Source organism: Ichthyophthirius multifiliis, assembly GCF_000220395.1.
Source record: "Ichthyophthirius multifiliis unplaced genomic scaffold scaff_1120509251421, whole genome shotgun sequence".
NCBI classification, from domain to species: domain Eukaryota; phylum Ciliophora; class Oligohymenophorea; order Hymenostomatida; genus Ichthyophthirius; species Ichthyophthirius multifiliis.
Genome location: NW_004085890.1, coordinates 1794 through 20191, shown reverse-complemented (window position 1 = coordinate 20191; position 18398 = coordinate 1794). Strand labels below are relative to the sequence as shown.

The 18398-nt window shown below is 17.5% G+C and overlaps 4 protein-coding genes across 4 annotated transcripts, besides 46 other annotated features; 3 read left to right on the top strand and 1 right to left on the bottom strand. All coding sequences in view use genetic code 6, as the record gives it.

The window, feature by feature from the left end:
• Positions 1–499: 499 nt before the first annotated feature.
• Positions 500–553: a microsatellite.
• A 126-nt stretch (positions 554–679) lies between these two features.
• Positions 680–726: a microsatellite.
• Positions 727–831: 105 nt separating this feature from the next.
• Positions 832–1653, bottom strand: IMG5_200360 (short chain dehydrogenase reductase family protein, putative; the record flags this gene model as incomplete). Its single annotated transcript, XM_004024026.1, has 1 exon — positions 832–1653. One exon carries the CDS (start codon positions 1651–1653, stop codon positions 832–834), a length of 822 nt encoding a protein of 273 aa, XP_004024075.1.
• A 46-nt stretch (positions 1654–1699) lies between these two features.
• Positions 1700–1738: a microsatellite.
• Positions 1739–3135: 1397 nt separating this feature from the next.
• Positions 3136–3222: a microsatellite.
• Positions 3137–3199: a microsatellite.
• Positions 3137–3225: a microsatellite.
• A 957-nt stretch (positions 3226–4182) lies between these two features.
• Positions 4183–4220: a microsatellite.
• Positions 4221–4720: 500 nt separating this feature from the next.
• Positions 4721–4782: a microsatellite.
• Positions 4783–5388: 606 nt separating this feature from the next.
• Positions 5389–5431: a microsatellite.
• Positions 5394–5438: a microsatellite.
• A 186-nt stretch (positions 5439–5624) lies between these two features.
• Positions 5625–5717: a microsatellite.
• Positions 5645–5698: a microsatellite.
• Positions 5649–5765: a microsatellite.
• Positions 5693–5759: a microsatellite.
• Positions 5766–7121: 1356 nt separating the features above from the next.
• Positions 7122–7226: a microsatellite.
• Positions 7147–7228: a microsatellite.
• A 232-nt stretch (positions 7229–7460) lies between these two features.
• Positions 7461–7505: a microsatellite.
• Positions 7465–7511: a microsatellite.
• Positions 7467–7517: a microsatellite.
• Positions 7467–7523: a microsatellite.
• Positions 7478–7523: a microsatellite.
• A 348-nt stretch (positions 7524–7871) lies between these two features.
• IMG5_200350 (myb domain protein) lies at positions 7872–11911 on the top strand (the record flags this gene model as incomplete). The annotated part of the gene is made up of 9 exons (XM_004024025.1): positions 7872–7912; positions 8070–8195; positions 8423–8491; positions 8627–8993; positions 9077–9508; positions 9549–9678; positions 10128–11219; positions 11285–11474; positions 11518–11911. 9 exons carry the CDS (start codon positions 7872–7874, stop codon positions 11909–11911), a joined length of 2841 nt encoding a protein of 946 aa, XP_004024074.1.
• Positions 7934–7976: a microsatellite.
• Positions 7992–8051: a microsatellite.
• Positions 7998–8053: a microsatellite.
• Positions 7999–8079: a microsatellite.
• Positions 8006–8062: a microsatellite.
• Positions 8014–8051: a microsatellite.
• Positions 8260–8303: a microsatellite.
• Positions 8267–8303: a microsatellite.
• Positions 8267–8309: a microsatellite.
• Positions 8270–8301: a microsatellite.
• Positions 8328–8361: a microsatellite.
• Positions 8345–8371: a microsatellite.
• Positions 9007–9044: a microsatellite.
• Positions 9007–9048: a microsatellite.
• Positions 9980–10042: a microsatellite.
• Positions 9986–10059: a microsatellite.
• Positions 9986–10068: a microsatellite.
• Positions 9998–10074: a microsatellite.
• Positions 11912–12158: 247 nt separating the features above from the next.
• IMG5_200340 (hypothetical protein) lies at positions 12159–13303 on the top strand (the record flags this gene model as incomplete). The annotated part of the gene is made up of 2 exons (XM_004024024.1): positions 12159–12890; positions 12944–13303. Exons 1-2 carry the CDS (start codon positions 12687–12689, stop codon positions 13301–13303), a joined length of 564 nt encoding a protein of 187 aa, XP_004024073.1. The 5' UTR covers positions 12159–12686.
• Positions 13304–13682: 379 nt separating this feature from the next.
• On the top strand, positions 13683–14864 carry IMG5_200330 (type iii restriction res subunit family protein, putative; the record flags this gene model as incomplete). The annotated part of the gene is made up of 3 exons (XM_004024023.1): positions 13683–13722; positions 14086–14321; positions 14490–14864. The coding sequence occupies 3 exons, from the start codon at positions 13683–13685 to the stop codon at positions 14862–14864; spliced, it is 651 nt and encodes a 216-aa protein (XP_004024072.1).
• Positions 13845–13906: a microsatellite.
• Positions 14339–14381: a microsatellite.
• Positions 14865–15026: 162 nt separating the features above from the next.
• Positions 15027–15067: a microsatellite.
• A 1712-nt stretch (positions 15068–16779) lies between these two features.
• Positions 16780–16822: a microsatellite.
• A 156-nt stretch (positions 16823–16978) lies between these two features.
• Positions 16979–17026: a microsatellite.
• A 30-nt stretch (positions 17027–17056) lies between these two features.
• Positions 17057–17098: a microsatellite.
• Positions 17099–17682: 584 nt separating this feature from the next.
• Positions 17683–17745: a microsatellite.
• Between the last annotated feature and the right edge of the window lie 653 nt (positions 17746–18398).

The following is an 18398-nucleotide window of genomic DNA, read 5'->3' as shown; positions in this document are numbered from 1 at the left end:
TTTCAGTATTTCTATCAGCCAAATTTTAATAATTCTTTAAATATTCTTATAACTATTTGACTTCAGATTCTTAATAAAGTTTTATATTTTAATCTATAAGTTCTTTCTTATTATAAAAATTTCCAGTCAAATTACTTTAAAATTAGGCAGCGCTTTGTATTTCTTTCTTTACATCTTAAAGTAAGTTAAAATATTATTTTAATGTTTATTAGGTCATATAGTTGTTTGAATAGAATAAAATTTCACTTTAGTCTATTAATATTTATTCCTTATCTTCACAAGTTTTTTATAATATATTATAGTTTAATGCTTATTCAAGAGATAAGCAATTAGATACTTAAAGTAATAAAATTGATGTAGAAATGATTAATAAAAATATTTTCATTAAATAATTATTTTTAAAAAAATATCTTATTAATTTATAATTAAAAAGAAAATATTTAATTAAATGTTTATATACTTTAAATTTTTAAATTATTATTCTTTTATAAAAAGTAATTATATATATATATATATATATATATATATATATATATATATATATATATAATATTTTTTTCTTTAATAATATTTATTTAAAAACATAATATCAATTTTTTTATATCTAAAAAAATAACATAATTCTTTTTAATAAAAATATATAAAAAATTACACAATTTCTTATAATAATATATATTTATATATATATAATAATTTAAAAAAATTATAATAAATAAATTTTAAAAATAAAAAATCACGCCTACCTTCCTTTAAAATTATCCATACTACAATTACTACCGAAAAAGTCCAAAATCCTATCCATAACCCCTACTGGCATAATGCTTTTAAGAGTCACACAAATATTTAAAAACCATGGCATAATAACTACTTTTTCCTCTTATAAAATTGCATTTACAATCCTTTATGATGCCCATTTTTCCTCTAAAATTGGTAAAAGTAACGGGAATTTACTTTTAGCTCCATCAAACATTCCAGTATTAATAAAATATGGACAAATACACGTTGTTTTTATATTCTTTCCTAATTTTAGCATTTCCATTCTAATACTTTCATCAAAACCGACTGCCCCAAATTTGCTTGCGCAATAATCAGCTAAACCGGCAACTCCAATATGTCCTGCAACAGATGCTATTGTGACTATATGTCCTGAATTTCTTTAAAGCATTTACGGTAAAACTTATCTTACTGTATATGTGTGCGAAATGGTGTTTACTGCAATTGTTTACTCAATTTATTTATCGCTTACTTCTAATATTTTCTTACCAGATACTATCCCGGCGTTGTTTATGAGAATATCGACACTTCCGTAGATGTTTTAAGCTTATTAGAATGCGTTTTGACATCGTTTATGTCAGATACATCACATTTAAATGCTTTAGTTTGGTCTTAATAGCCTAATTAGGTGATTATTTACTAAGTTTATTCGGCACCTTGAATATTTAAGTCTAATATTGAGATTTTAGCTCCTAGTTTAGCTAAAAGGATAGACATTTAACGACCTATTCCACTTCCGGCGCCTGTTATTAAAATATGCTTTCCTCTTATGCTTTTTTTGGGAGTAAACCGTTTGTTTTTAGAAGTGTGTACGAATGAGTAAAGTATTATTATTGTATATACTGATTTTTTTTAGATTTATTTTTTTGAATTACTCATTAATAAATAATTAAGAAATTTAAATTTTAATAGATATTTTTGTATGTTATTCATTTTTTATTTTAATTATTATTATTTTTTTTAAAAAAATTATATATTAATTTTTTATTTTCTAAAAAAATAATTTTTACCCTATTATAAATTTACATATTTCTTTTTCAAAAAAATTAACCGCGTTTAATATTTATATTAATAATACATATTTATATATATTTATAAATATATAAAAAAAAATGAAAAATAATTGTTTATAAGAAGAAAATATTCTTATATCAAGTTTAAAAAATCAAATAATTAATAAAAAAAGAATATACAGATAAGAAATTCGAAAAAAGAAAAACAATTAAATAATATAAAAAATAAGATAAATATAAATATACGATTAAAATCAAAATATAGATTAAGAACAAATAGAATAAATTTATTAGCAAAATAAAAATTTAAAAGGAGAAATAGAGTAAACTTACGAATAATAAAGATTTTTAGATCTCATTGTATAAATTAATTAAATACATTATAATGAACCTTAAGAAATAGCATAACTAGATAAATTAACAGACGAATTATTATAAAATTATTTAGTAAATACTTAATAATTATAAATATATGCAATTAAAATAAATGAGTGTATTTTTTATCATACGCTTTATTAAATTCTTAAAAGAAAAAATCTTACAGAAGATACAAAATATAATTTATTGTGGATTCTTATTAATTTAAATTCTATAGAAAGTAAAAATTACTTTATTAGTGATAGGTTAATTGAATTGGAAATTTTTGATGTTCTTATAGGCATGTTAAAGGAAAAATAAAATAGTAATATTTATTTTGCAGTAAATTAATATACTTATTTAAAAAATGAAATAAAATAAAATATATAAATTATAAATTTCTTTTTATATTTTAAAATAAAAAGGTTTGGCATTGTATATTTAATATAGTAGCAAATAAAAAAGAAGCAAATAAATAATTGATAGAAAAAATATAATTTATTATTTAAATTAAACTATTTAAAATATTAACTAGTAATTAAACTTTTTAAATTATAAATATATAAAATATTATTATTATTATTTTATTTTATTTTATTTTTTTAAAAAAAATTAATAAAGATAAAAAAGCCTAAATTAAAATGATATTATTATTATTTTGAAAAACTGTCTAAATTTTTTTTAATATAATTAATTTTTAAAAGTTGATTAATTTAATAATATAATAAAAATATTTGATACTTTTATTGAAATTGGATTATAAATATAATAGGAGCAAATCATTTTAATAATAATATAATCTTTAAAATATCTTTTCAGAAATGATGATAATATAATCAACCCAGAATTTTTCTAATAAAAATAATTCCTAAATATTTTAGAAAAAATATTTGAAAAAGCATTTTAATTCGAAAATAATATCGTAATATAACAGAGTTTAGGATTTTTTTATAAATAATTATCACTACTAAACAAAGATTGTATTTAAGTAAATATATATATATTAATATATATATATTAATATATATATATATATATATATATATATATATATAATTTTATATTTATAATTATATATTTAAGATAATAATGTCAAATAATTTTATACTTTCGTTTATTTTTATGCTTGAAAGTGAAAATGAAACTGTTAAATGTGATACTTTATATGCTTTATCTAATATAATATCTAATGGTCAAGAAACTATAGATATATTAGAAAATTATTTTATATTTAAAAAAATAAGTGGTATTTTGAAAAGAAGTTCTATTTCTGTTAAAGAGGAATGTCTGTGGTGTTTAAATAATTATTTATAAGAATTAAATGAGTAGAAATTAATATATTTTATCGAAAATGAAAATATTTTTAATTTGATTCTTGAAATATTAATTGAAAATTATAAACTTTTTAAAAATGAAGGTATTTTATTACTTTTGAAATGCTTATATATATGTGTCAAATAAAAAAATTAAGTATGTGATAAATTTTTTTTTGAAAAACATAATTTTTTCGAAATTTCGAATTTTTTGTTAATATAATATGATTAAGATTAAGAAATTATTAATGAATTGTATAAAATTTTAGCTTTTATAGAAAATCAAAATGAAATTTTATGAAAAATCAATATTAATATATATTATTTGTTAATAATTTTATTTATTTTGTTCTATTTTTTTTTTTTTTAAACAAAAAAAATAAAAACTTATAAAAAAAAAGGATATGGCCCTTTTTTTTTTATTGAGTTTTTTAAAAAAATACAGGAGAAATAAAAAAAATTAAGAATAAGTAATTTTATTATTTTTTAATAATATAATTTCTTTATACTTTAAAAAGAAATTCTAATAATTGATTTTTATATATTTACATTTATTATGATTTTTTTTTTTTTTTCAAATATATATATTTATTTTTAAAAGTATAAAAATTTAACCAAAAAAATATTTAAAAATAAATATAATAAATATTCAACTTAAAAATAATTTAAAAATAAAAATATGGATTATACAAATTTAATATAAGAATTAGAATAATCAAGTATTTTATTAATTATTAAATAATCTATTAATATATAAAATAATAATAAATTTATATATATTCTTCTTTTTTATTAGAAAAAATTGATATGGGTTAAAAATGGAGTTTCGAAGAGTTAGAAATATTTATTTAATGTACAATTTTATTTATTTTCAAATAAAAAAAATACATATTCAGCAAAAATCAAATAAATAATTTTAAAAAATACTTCTAGATTTTAAAGATTCAGAATTAAAATAATTATAATAATTAAAAAATGAATTAAATACAAAAGGATATTAAAGATCTTTGATAAATATAATAAGTTTATATTTGAAAGTATATTAATTTTCGATTTTTTTTTGTTTATAAAAAAATTATATATAGAATAAAAATTTCCTGAAACTGATAATATAAACAGGTTAATAACTTACGCCTTAATTATTAAGTACTGTTTTAGAAGATTAATATGCCGGTTTAGAATAATAATAATAAACTTAATAAAAAACTTAAAAAAATAATGATATGAATAATATAAAGGTTTATATAAAAAAAGAAATTAATTTTTAATTTTTTTTTATGATTAGATTTATTTTATCTTTATTAAATTTAATTTTTATTTTTATTTTTTTTAAATAGAAAGCTTATAATGATTAATTTAAAAACTATAATAAAAATCAAAAAAAATAAGAACTTAATTTAGAAAATATTAATCCAAATAACTAATCTATAAAAATATAAAACAAAACATTTGAATAATAAAATAAAATAAAACCAAAATATGTTTAAGGGAAATATTTAATAAATATACCAAATATTTCTGAATAAAGAGTTTTATATATTGAAAAAATATCTAAAAATTGTACTGCAAATAACACGAAAAAAAATAAATTTTAATAAACTATTTAAGAATTAATAAATGAAAAAGTATACAGAAATAATAAGCTTATATATAAATATATTTTATATACAAAAAAAAAAGTGTTTATAAAATTTTCAAAGTGAATTTTTTTATAGTACAATAGATAAACCATTTTTTTAATATAATGAATTTAAAGAAATGCTTAAAAAAGTAGATTTAGGAAATATTTCTAATTTAAAATAATTCGAATGGGTAATAATTCGATAAGCTATGGGTCGTCCAACAAGATTTTCGAATTAATATATAAAAAATGAATAAAGAAAATTAGATATATATCGAAAAATTGTTAGAGAATATTTATAAAATTCAGTATTTAAATAAAAAAAATTAAATAAAAAAATTTAATAAAAAAAAGTAATAATATCTTACAAATATTAAATTTAAAGATAGTTTAAGTGATTAAGTACTATCTATTTAACCTTTTAATGTAGGATAAGTGGTAATTGCAATACATCCTTTGTGTAAGCATTTTCACATAGGAACAATTTTAACTAATAAAGAATAGTCAACAGTAAGATTTTTAACGCATGATTTAGGCGTGCATAAAATAAAAGATATTTAATTAACAAAGTAATAATTTAAATATATATATATAAAAGTAATAATTTAAAAATGTATATAATATATATATATATATATATATATATTTAATAATATATTTAAAATATATATATAAATATATGTATTTTTTTTTTCATAATTAGTGATTTTACTCATAATTTTTAAGGAATTAATAATGAAGAAAAAAATATAAATAATTAATAATTTTTACAATAATAATAATGTTCGGATAAAATGAAAAACAAATAAGATGATTTAACTTTAAATGAAAATATGAATGATATTAAAAATAACTAATAACAAGCTTCCTCTATTGTTCAAGATTTAGATTTTTTTTCTATGGCATTTTTAATTAAACTATTGGACAGGTATTTTATAAAAACAATTTTTTTAAATGATTTATTATTTTAAAAGAAAAACTAAATTAATTTAATAATTACAAGAATTTAATGATTTAGCATAAAAAAATCCATAAGAAATAAATGAATCTTTTTATTAAAAATATGGTTGGACAGGCATATAAATAAACTTAATTGATAACGCACTTAAACATGTGATTACTAAATTTAGATTAAGAGGAATAAATCATTATGGTATTATATTAAAAATACATTTTTTTTTTTCTTGATATACAAATAAAAAATAGATGAAAAATAAATAACAAATAATTTAAGTTAAATTCTATAAATTCCACTTTTATAAATAGAGAAACATTTAGATAATTAATAAAACGAGAAAGGATTAATAAATGAAATAAAATCAATTAGTTATAAAAATATAGAAGTTTATTAAATAAAAACTTTTTGTATATATAATTATTTATTTTTTTTATAAACAAAAAAAGGAAAATATTTCCTCAGATGTTTAAAATCTTATAATAAAAGAAGAATAGAACATATTTTAAGAAAAAGGTGATGAATATATGAAAAATTATTAGTAAAATTAAAATACGAATGGGTATGGAAATCTTATTAATATAATATATAATTGCTTAGGTTTATTAAGTTCTTTGGCTTATAACTGTGATAATTAATAATAAAATAATCCTTTTTTAAGTGGATTAAATTAATGTTTATTTGATGAAAATGAAAAATAAATGAAACAAATAAATATTTTATTATAAAATATAGGTTTAAAGAAACAACTATAAATTTAAAATAATGAAATAAATAATGTATAATATGAAAATAATGAAAATAGCAATAATGATGGTGATAATAATAATTTTTTAAATGAAAATAATGTAATTAAGGCTTGTATAAATAGTTTATCTAATTCTAATTTACTTTAAAAAAATTTAAATATTTCGAATAATATGAATGAATAAAATGAATGAAAGAAAATTAATTTAATATAAATTAAATTTATATTTATATATTTTTTTTTTGTTAATTTTATATTTGTATTTTTATAATTTAAAAATAAAAAAAAATTAAAAATTTAAAATATTTTATGAAATATTACAAAATTAATTTATATATAGAAATAATTAATATAATTGTCTTCATTTTTTTTTTTATTAAAAATAAATATTTAATTATATGTAATAATTTTTTTTTAATTAAAATATTAAATATTTTAATATAATAAATATAAATATAAATAAATTACAATTATGATAAAAAAACTTATTTATAAATAAATATTTTTATTTTTAATTTTTTAATTTTTTTTCCTTTAATTTTATTATTGTTATAAAATTTAATTTGTTTTTGATTTTCGCGAAAAAATAAAAATTTAAATTATTAAAAATTAGAAACATGAAGATATTTTATATATTGTTTTCTAACAATAAAATACAATAAGAACGAGAGAATATATTTAATATAAATAAAAAATAATAAAAATAAAAAAACAAAAATAAAAATAAAAATTAAAATAAAAACTTATTTTAAACTTTGTAAAATTCTAATAGAGAAACTCTTAAATAAAATACTAATATTGTAATTGCAAATTTCTATAAAAATAAATATTAAAATTATTATTATAAATATATAAAAATGAGCCATTTTATATTTTGGGAGAAATAAATTAAAATGAAAAATCAAAAAAAAAAAATTCAAATAAAATGCTTAGATTTAAAAAAAAAAATCATAAGAGATTTCATATCCAATAAAAAAGGGATTTTTAAATAAATAAAATATTTTTTTAAAAAAAATAATTAAATTAAAATATATAAAAATAATTATATAAAATAAAGATGAAATGTTATTTATATGTTTATATATAAATAATGATTACTATATTAAGATATATTTATATATTAGAAGGCGGGTATGAATTTTGTATTTAATTAAAGAAGAGAAAAAAATATATAAAAGAAAGGAAAACATATATATATAAATTTATATATACAAATTAAAATAAAAAAAATAAAAATAAAAAAAATAAAACAAAACAAAACAAAACAAAAAACAAAAAAAATATAAAGAAAGAAAAATTTATCTATGTCACAATCTTAACAATCAAATTAAAACCTTAATTTTTCAGAAGACGATAACTATTCGGAAGGGGAACGCTATTCTCGTAACTTAAGAAGAGGTTAAACTAGACAAAAGTAAGATTTTTTTGAATTTTTATTATATATTTTTGTATATTAATGTCTCTAAAAATTTAAATTATTTTTACTTATTTTTTTGTTTTTTTTTATTGTTTTTTTTTTTTTAGTTTTCGTTTTATCTTCATCAAAAAAAAAAACAAAAAAACAAAAAAATATAAAAAAAAAATATAAAACATTATTTATAAATATTTTACACATAAACAAATATATACTATATTTATTAGAAACAAATACAATAAAGAACCAGAAAATAATCCATTAAAATCAGGCCTACAAGATGATGAATACGGAGAGTAAAAAATAAATAAAATACCACAAATCATATAAAAAAATAAACAAATAAATACAAAATAAAAAACATATATATAATAAATAAATAATTAATACATATCAAACTATACTTTTTTTATTTAAAAATTATAAAATAGTGCTATATAAAAACGCCGTACCAGAGAAAAATCAAAAAATGGAATTTAAAATATAATATAAGAAGAAAGAAAGGTTGATTAATAAATTCTTTTAGCAGAGCAGGAAGACGCTGCAGATTTCAAAGACGAATATTATGGCCAATAACCTGGAAGCATATTTTTTCCAGAAATAGATCAAATTATTTGGCGAAAAGAACTCAAAAATGAAGACGGAACATCTGAATATTCATACTTAGTTAAATATAGAGATTATTCATATTTAAAATGTGAATGGCTAACTGAAAAAGAGGTCACTGGAGATGATAAAACAGGTAAAAACAGGCTTAATAGATTTATTAAAAGTTTTGAGGAAAAATTATAAAATGGAGTAAATAAAATTAATTTTATTTATATTATTTATTTTATTTTATTTTATTTTTTTAAAAAAATAAATAAAAATAAAATAAAAAGGATTTTGATTAAGAAATGATAGAAAATGAAAGATATTTTGATATAAAATTTACTGAAGTAGACCGAATAATTTAATGCACGGAAATTTTCTCAGTAATCCATCCTAAAAAAGCTAACGAAATAAAAGGTAAATGGAGTGAAAATCTAGTTACTTTAGTCTAAAAACTACTTAATTTTACCAAAGATGATGTGCATTATGGAATACATTTTATGTAACCAATAAATCCAGATTATGATTATGAATATAAAGACTATAGGAAAAAAATTTAAAATCCAATGGATTTAGGAACTCTTATTAATAGACTATATCTTGATTATTATAAAAATTTTTAATCTTTTTTTAATGATTTTGGATATATATTTAAAAATTGTAGAAAATTTTTTAAAGATTAAGATAGAGATGAAATAATTTTATGTGATACATTAAGAGAAGTAATAATATATTATTTTTTTTATAAAAAAATATTTATAGTGTGCAATAGTTTTATATAAAGAATGGTATTAAATAGAAAAGATGAAATATGAAATTCTTTTAAAAGACTATTAATAATAATAAGATCCTGAGTATATAAAAAAATAAGAAGAAGAGAAAAGAATAGAAAGTGAGAAAATAGCATAATCTGAAAAAAAAAAAATGCAAAAAGAAACTATTTATTTAACAAAAGAATTAATTTAAATTTAAGATAAAATATAAAATAATTCTTAAAATAACGAAATTTTAATATAAGAAATAAAGCTTTTTGCAGAAAAAATAGAGAAGAAATATAAAATAATATAACATTAAAAGACATTCATTTAAAACATGAAGAATAAATAATAAATATAATGAATATTTTTATAAATGCAAATAAATATCTCCTAGAATTAGATATTTAAAGTGATGATAAAATGGAAATAGAAGAAGAAAATAATGAAAGTAATAATAACAATGAAAATAATAATGAAAATAACAATGAAAATAATAATAACAATGAGAATAATAAGAATAATAATGAAAAAGAATAAGAAGAAACTTCTTCTATATTATCATAATCAAACAAAATACAAATAGAAATCTAAAAAGACGAAAAAATTAAAAAATTAGTTGACCAATAAATCCAATAAGTTCGTAACTGTCGTAAAAAAGGTGCAATATAAGACCTAACTATCGAAGAAATAGAAAAATTTAATCCAGGCCAATTTTCCTTCAATTGGTTAAGAGACGAAAATTCCTTATACGAAATTGAAATTGACAATTTTATTTATTTAAACGACACAGAAATTGAAAACTTATCTTTTTTAAAAGACATCGATGTCCTATATCGTGTCAAATGGAAATGTCTTTCCTATATATATTCAACATGGGAGCATGAAAGTGTATTCCAAAACCCCTAGAAAATTAACGAATATCGAACCAATAATCGTGCTTTGGACAAAGACTCTCGGTAGATACTCCAAGCCTAATTAAAGCGTCACCAGACTTTATTAGAAATTGAAAACAATCCAAAAAAAAAGAAGAAATTATGTCCACAAGGTCTCCAAGATCTCAAAAACAAGCTTTATTTTTACGACGTCGGAACCTAAAGGGATCCTTTTTAATATACAGTGAAAAACTAACCTATATATAAATAACGTAAACTCCTCAGATATTACCAATTAGAATCTCTAAACTGGATGATAGAGTCTTGGTATAGTAAAAGAAACGTAATTTTAGCAGATGAAATGGGTTTGGGAAAAACTATATAGAGTATCGCTTTTATTAATCATTTATATACTTTCGAAAACGTAAGAGGACCTTTTCTTATTATAGCACCTTTAAGCACACTAGAACATTGGAAAAGAACAGTTGAAGATTGGACTAATTTAAATGGAGTTTTATATTATGATAATGCAGGATAGCCTGGAAGGGAGTCTTGTAGAAGTTTTGAGTGGTTTTATACTGATATTTCCACTAAAGGGACAGTTCTGTAGTCAACTGAAATTTATAAGTTTTAAGTACTTATTACTACTAATGAAGTTTTTTTAAGTGATATAAATAATTTTTTGATTAATATTCCTTTTTAGTTTATTGTTGTTGATGAAGCACATAAACTTAAAAATTAAAACGCGAAAATACTTTAAGCTTTGAAAAGATTACCTTGTAAAAGAACATTACTTTTAACTGGTATTTTCATATATATCTATAAAAATATATTCATTTATTTTTAAATAAATAAAAAAAATATATAGGTACTCCAATATAAAATAATACAGAAGAATTGTGGACTTTATTAAATTATATTGAACCTACTAAATTCGCTAGTTTGAAAGAATTCAAAGAGAATTTCGGAGAACTCCAAAGTTAATAACAAGTTGATAATCTTCAATAAAAAATAAAGCCATATTTACTCAGGCGTATGAAAGAAGATGTTGAAGACAGGTATATTATACATATATATTAATATAAATAATATAAATAATAGTATACCTCCTCTTTAAGAAACTATTACAGACATTGAAATGACTAATATATAAAAAACTATATATCGAGCAATATACGAAAGAAATAAGTCCATGTTATAGAAATAATTCTCTACAACAGTAATGAATACATCATTAAATAATTTAGAAATGTAACTTCGAAAATGTTGCAATCATCCTTTTCTTATAAAGAAATAGAATACGAAATTACCCAAAATCTATAAACTCATGAAGAAAGATTTCTAAAATAATCGAAGTTTCTGGGAAAATGATACTATTAGACAAACTAGTATAGAAATATAAATAGGAAGGCAAAAAAATACTTATTTTTTCCCAATTTGTTTAAATATTATAAATACTGGAAGAATATTTCAGATATAAATAATTTAAATATGAAAAAATTGATGGTTCAATCAAATCAAAAGACCGTCAAAATGCAATTGACAGATTCAATGATCCACATAAAAAAAGAGACGTTTTTCTACTTTCTACAAAAGCAGGTGGTCTGGGAATTAATCTAACATCCGCTAATATAGTCATTATTTTTGATTCGGACTGGAATCCATAAAATGACGTCTAGGCGACCGCTAGAGCTCATAGAATCGGATAAACTCAAGAAGTAATGGTTTATAGATTTATTACTAAAAAACATATGAAGCCGAAATGTTTGAAAGAGCGGCTAAAAAATTAGGTTTAGACTAGGCTATTTTCATGGGAGGAGAATTTAAATCTGCGGCAACTAAAGAATAAGACCTATCAAAGAAAATGGGGAAAGCGGAAATCGAGAGTTTACTAAAAAGAGGTATTTTGGGGCTAATGAACGAAGAAGAAGAATAAAAAAAATCAAACTAATTCTTTGAAGATGACATTGATTAAATATTAAAAAACAATACCCGAATAGCTTAGTATTCAGTGATTAAAGGGAATTATAGTTTCTCTAAAGGGTCATTTGTTTCAAATAAAACAGACTAAGATTTAAAAATTGACGATCCGAATTTCTGGAATAAAATTTTAAAAGACTAAGAAAGTAAGACTTTATTAACTTTAAAAGAATTCGATTAAAAACTTAAATTTTTTGGGAATGATTTAGATTTATAAAAAAGGTTTTTTTTTAAAATTTGTGAATTTGTAAATGATTTAATTTCAAATAAATTAAATTTCATGAGTTATAATGCAGACGATGAAAAAAATGTCAATGAAATTCTCAATAAAATTAGTTAAAGTAAAGATTTTCATAATAAATATATTGATATAGCCAATAGATGTATTAATGAAATTAAAGAAGGAAGACCTTCGAGAAGATTTAAAAAAATTACGCTTTAAGATTTAGATATATCTAATTATTAAGATATTGTTATTAATTCAAAATAAACTAGTAAATATATATATTATTTTTATGAATATCTATTATTTTATATTAACTAAAAGATAATATAAATGAAAATGATGAATTATATTATGATAATAATTACTCTGATAATGATTATTAATCAAATGAATAAATTGTTTAAGAAAAAACAATTTAGAATTAGAAAAAAGAAAAAAAAGACTCAAATAATAATAATTAACCTAAAAATGAAGATTTATTAAAAAAACTATGTTATTATTGTGATAAATAAAAATGTACAGTTTTCTGTTCTTCTTATTGTAAAAGAAGTTTCCATTAATAATGTAAAGAAAAAGTTGAGTAAGGTTATATTAATGTAAATGGAATGGACGAAAATACTGTAATATTCCCAAATGAATCCCATATGGATGAAGAAAGACTAAAAAGATTAATAAATGTGACTTTTATATGTAAAGACTGTAAAAGTAATTAAGCCATATGTTTTATTTGTAAGACAAAAAGCTTATATTCAAACAATAATGAATAAAAAAATTAAAAAAAACAACATAATAATAATAAGAAAATATTGAAAACGAAGAATTAGTAAAGTGCTCAATTGCAAACTGCAATAAATTTTATCATTTAAATTGTTTAAAAGATTTCCCTTTATTTAAATTTATAGACTAAAATAGAAAAAAATTTAGATGTTCTCTTCATTATTGTGCCCAATGTTCAGAATCGGGAGATTCTTAAGCTATTTGTTAGTGTGTAAGATGTCCTAAATCTTTTCATTTAAAATGCTTTGGAGATAAAAAACTACATAGATTGACTAAAAAATTGATGATTTGTTAAGATCATTCTTAACTAGAATTTAAATAAAGTATTAATGGGGGTAAATAACAATAAAGAAAATAAGAAAAAAATGAATTAATAGATAATTAAATTGATAAAAAATAAAAAGTTAATGGAAATACTAATATAAATAAAGTATAAATTTAACTAAATAATAATAATAGAGATAATAATAATAATAATAATAATAATAATAATAATAATAATAATAAAGATATTAATTTTAGAGATAATAATTAGCATTTAACAAGATAATAAAATTAAAATAAAAATTCTAAGAATAATATTCCAAATATTTAAGTTAGTGAAAAAAATAATTAAAATGTTATAAGAATAACACGTTCATTAGATAAAAACTAGCTTATTCCTAATAAAATTTAAACAAAAAAAGATATTAAAATAATTGAAAAAAATGATAAAAAAAAACAATCATAATTATAATTAGTTATTAAAAATAATAATAACAAAATAATATAAACTAAAATAAATACTAGTTCTTTAAATAATGTTGAATTAATTAATGAAAATAATAATGACATCAAAAAAGATAAAAATAAAATTATTTATACTTATGAAGACTTCTTAATTCCACCTGTAATAAATTTTGATTATAGTAATTATCCAAGTGTAAAAAAAATATAAAAATATATATATATATATATATTTATATATTATTATTTATTTATTTAATTTTTTTTTTTTTATTATAAATAATTTTTTTTTTATTTTAACAAATTTTATATATAAATACATTTAACAAAAATATTTTAAAATAATTAAAATATATAAATATAGGATTGGTGTAGATATTGTGGTGCTAGATTTGCTTCTAATTTTACAAAAGGTCCTTGGGGTCCTAGAACTTTATGTACAATTCATTATATAGCATGGAGTTAGAATAAAACATTAAATTTGAGTTAATATCCGGTATTACCCACTTAACCTGTTAATCCAGAAGATTAAACTGAAATATAATTTATGAATAGGACAAAACTTAAAGATGAATATTTTAATCCTTAATTACAGTTGTAATAAAAGATGAATACAGCTTTGTAAAAGAAATATGTTTTAAAAAAAATAACGAAAGAAGGTGGAGAAGAGGAAAATAGTTTAAGGGATTAAAATAAATTAGTTAATATCTGTAATGATGAAAATGCAAATATTAATTGATTATTATTATTTTTTTTAATTAAGATTATATATATATATTTTATTTTCATTATTTTTTTGTTAGATTAATAATTTAGGATATACATTTTTATATTTATTTCTAAATATATTATCTTAAAATTATAACATAAGCTTTTATTAATGTATTCTTTTTTATTATAATATTATATAAATATAATATTTATTATTAAATATATTATTTAAATTTTTGGGACTATTTATATTTTTTTTACAATATAGTTTTTTTTATTTTTATGAAAAACATTTATTATTTCTTAATAATAATATATTTTTTATTTAAACAAAATTATATTAAATTAAAATCATATTCATATATATTACAAATTAAAAAAAATAAATATTATTTTATAAAAAAACAACTTTAATTTTTTATTAAACAAATCAAAATTAAAAAATAAAAAAACATTTAATAAAAATTTATTAACATAATATATATATATATTTCACATCTAATAAAAATCCTAAATATTCTTTGAATATAACTCACTTGGATACTAAACATTCATTAAAAAAAGCCCTTTCGGTGGCGCCCTAGTTCTATTGTTCAAATGCACTTCAACTGACGTCAAATGTTTAACAGGATCAAGCAATTACATAAACTATTCTTCAGAAGTTAACCCTCTAACGAATTTAACTGCTTCGCCAATCATGAACCTAATTTAATATGCAAGGAAGGATTTTCCAATAAGAACAATTTTAAAACATTAAGCATTTTCTAAAAACGGATGTTAGTAATTAAATACATCTATAGAGTCTATTTTTCTTGCATATTATTCAAAAAACTTTATATGAGCCGCTTTTATTGTGAAGTTTTAAAAATTGTGGGTGCCTACATAAAAACTTAAGGCTTTTTTTAATTTTTCCTCATCAATTTTTTCTGGTAATGAAAAAACTTATTTTTCATTTTAGAATATATTATATTAATATTCTTATAAATTGGCCTCTATATAATAATGATATTCCTTCTTTAAAGCGCTTTTTTTCACATCAAATTATTCTAGAGGAACATAATATACATCTTAAATACTTATTTTGTCGTTTGTTTTATATAAACCATGATTAAATGCTATTTTAATCGTTTCTAAATCCATTATCTTTTAATCATTATTATATTCTATTGTAAACATTATTGGGTGGGCGATTGCGTTTACTCCTTAGTCGGTTCTGCTGGAAGATCTTATAGTTTAATTAGGGTCTTTAGTTATTTTTTTTAATGCTTTTTCTAATGAATCTTGGATTGAAAAATATTTTTTGTCATTGGCTTGGGTTTAAAAACCACTATAATTTTTTCCAATATATGATACTGTGGCTAAATATTTCACTTTTAATGTTTTATTTATTGTTCGAGAATCTTTTTCTTCTTTATTTTCTATATATTCATTACCAATTTAAAATGATTCCATTTTTATTTTTAATTTCTTATTGTAATTTTTTTTAATTATTATTATTTTAGGATTTTATTATATTTTTTTTTTTTTTTAGTTTTAATAAAATAGTATTCAAAGTTTAATTAATTTTTTAACTATTTAAATTTATTTTGTTTATCTTCCCTTTTAAACTTTAACATTTTTAAAAGCAAATATTTCTAAGTTTTCAATAATTATTAATTTTTATCTATATTAGTCTATTATATAAATAATGATTACTAACTAAATTATAACATCGATATTTAAGCCCTTTAATAAATTTTAATTTAATATTCATTTCTAAATTAATAATATCTATATAGAGTTCAAATGTATTAATTTTATTTATAATATTATATTATAAATATTGTTAAAAAATATTTCTAAAGTTTTTATATAATAAATATATTTAGGATTTTATTTATCAATTAAATTAAAATCAAATACTTTTTAGAATAAATTATTATTCTTTTATATTTTTAAAAATTATTTAATAAAACTACTTTTATACATTTAATAAATACATTTATATTAAGCATTCTTATTAGCTAAAATAATTACCAAATACCATATAAAATATTATATTTTTTCTATTAATTATTAATTTTTAATAAAAAAGGTTCTTAAAAAAGTAATATTCTTTTTAAAAATTATAAAAAATAATTTTTAATTTGTATTTAATGTATTTATATTTTATTTTAGATTTAATATATTTTTGTTTTAGATTTAATATATATTTAATTAAATGATAAAAATAGAAAATTATTAAATAAAATATGATTTTTTAAAAAAATTAAGATTTTTTAATTACAATTTTTTTTATATAAATAAACTAATTTATCAAAATAAATAAAATATTTGATTTTTATATATTTAATAAGATTTATTTATCTCATGATTATAAGATTTTATTAAATTAAAAAAAAAATATCAATAATTTATTTTATTTTTTTTATAAAAAAAGGAAATATTTTTACTTGAAAAAAAAAGTAAAAATAGAATCAAAATTATTTTAATTTTATATAAAAAATTCATTAAAAAAATAATATTAAATCAATTTTAAATTTTAATCAAAAAATAATGTATTTCTTTATTATTTAGTAATTCTAAATTAATTATTCATAGTAAATGTGATTTATTAATGCATTTAATAAGTTATAATATACATCAAATTGAATTCAAACAAAGGTCAAACTAGTTTTAATTTACATAATTAGATAATATTAAGTTACAAGGGTTTCTTTTATCAAAATAAAATAAAATAGAAAATGCTTATCAAAATAAATATTAATAATATATTTTTAAAATAAAAATATTAAATATCTAATAAACATTATTTATTTTGTAAAAATAGGATATTCAATCTAAAAACAATATTAAAGTATTAATTTTTATATTGAATAAAAAATCAATTTTTAAATTATATAAAATAAAAAAACATTATTAAATTTATTAAAAAATAAGTAATATTTTAATTTCATAGTTTTAAATTAAAAAAAGTAGAAATTTATTTTAAAACACAGAAAATAATTTTATATTTTATGTTTTTATCATTTTAGTTTATATATCAAAAAAAATATATATATAAACAGTTTTTTTTTTATTCAAGCAATTAATATTTTTAATTAAAATTAATATTAAAAATATATATTTAATTTTTTTCAATATAAAAAATGTATACTATTTATAATATTTAATTTTATAATCTAAAGTTACTATAAATATTTTATTAGCTTTATTTAAAAAATAAATATTTATATATACATCTGATTTTCTTTTCTTACAAATTTATGTGTAAAATAAAATCAAATCAGTTTTAACTACTTTTTTTTTGTTTAAAAATATATTTAACGTTTTGAAATTTTCATATTTATAAAACGAAATATAAATACCATAAATTTTTTTTTTAATTAAAAAACAAAACAAAAATAAAAAATACATCAATATAAACAAACTATGAAATAAGTAATATTAATATCTCTCTGTTTAATAATTCTTTTATAAACATGTCAAAACTTGTCCATAAACGAAGCCTTAACTTACAGAATATATGAAAAAAAATGTGAAAATAAATTATCTATATTGGATGATTAATCCGAAATCTAAT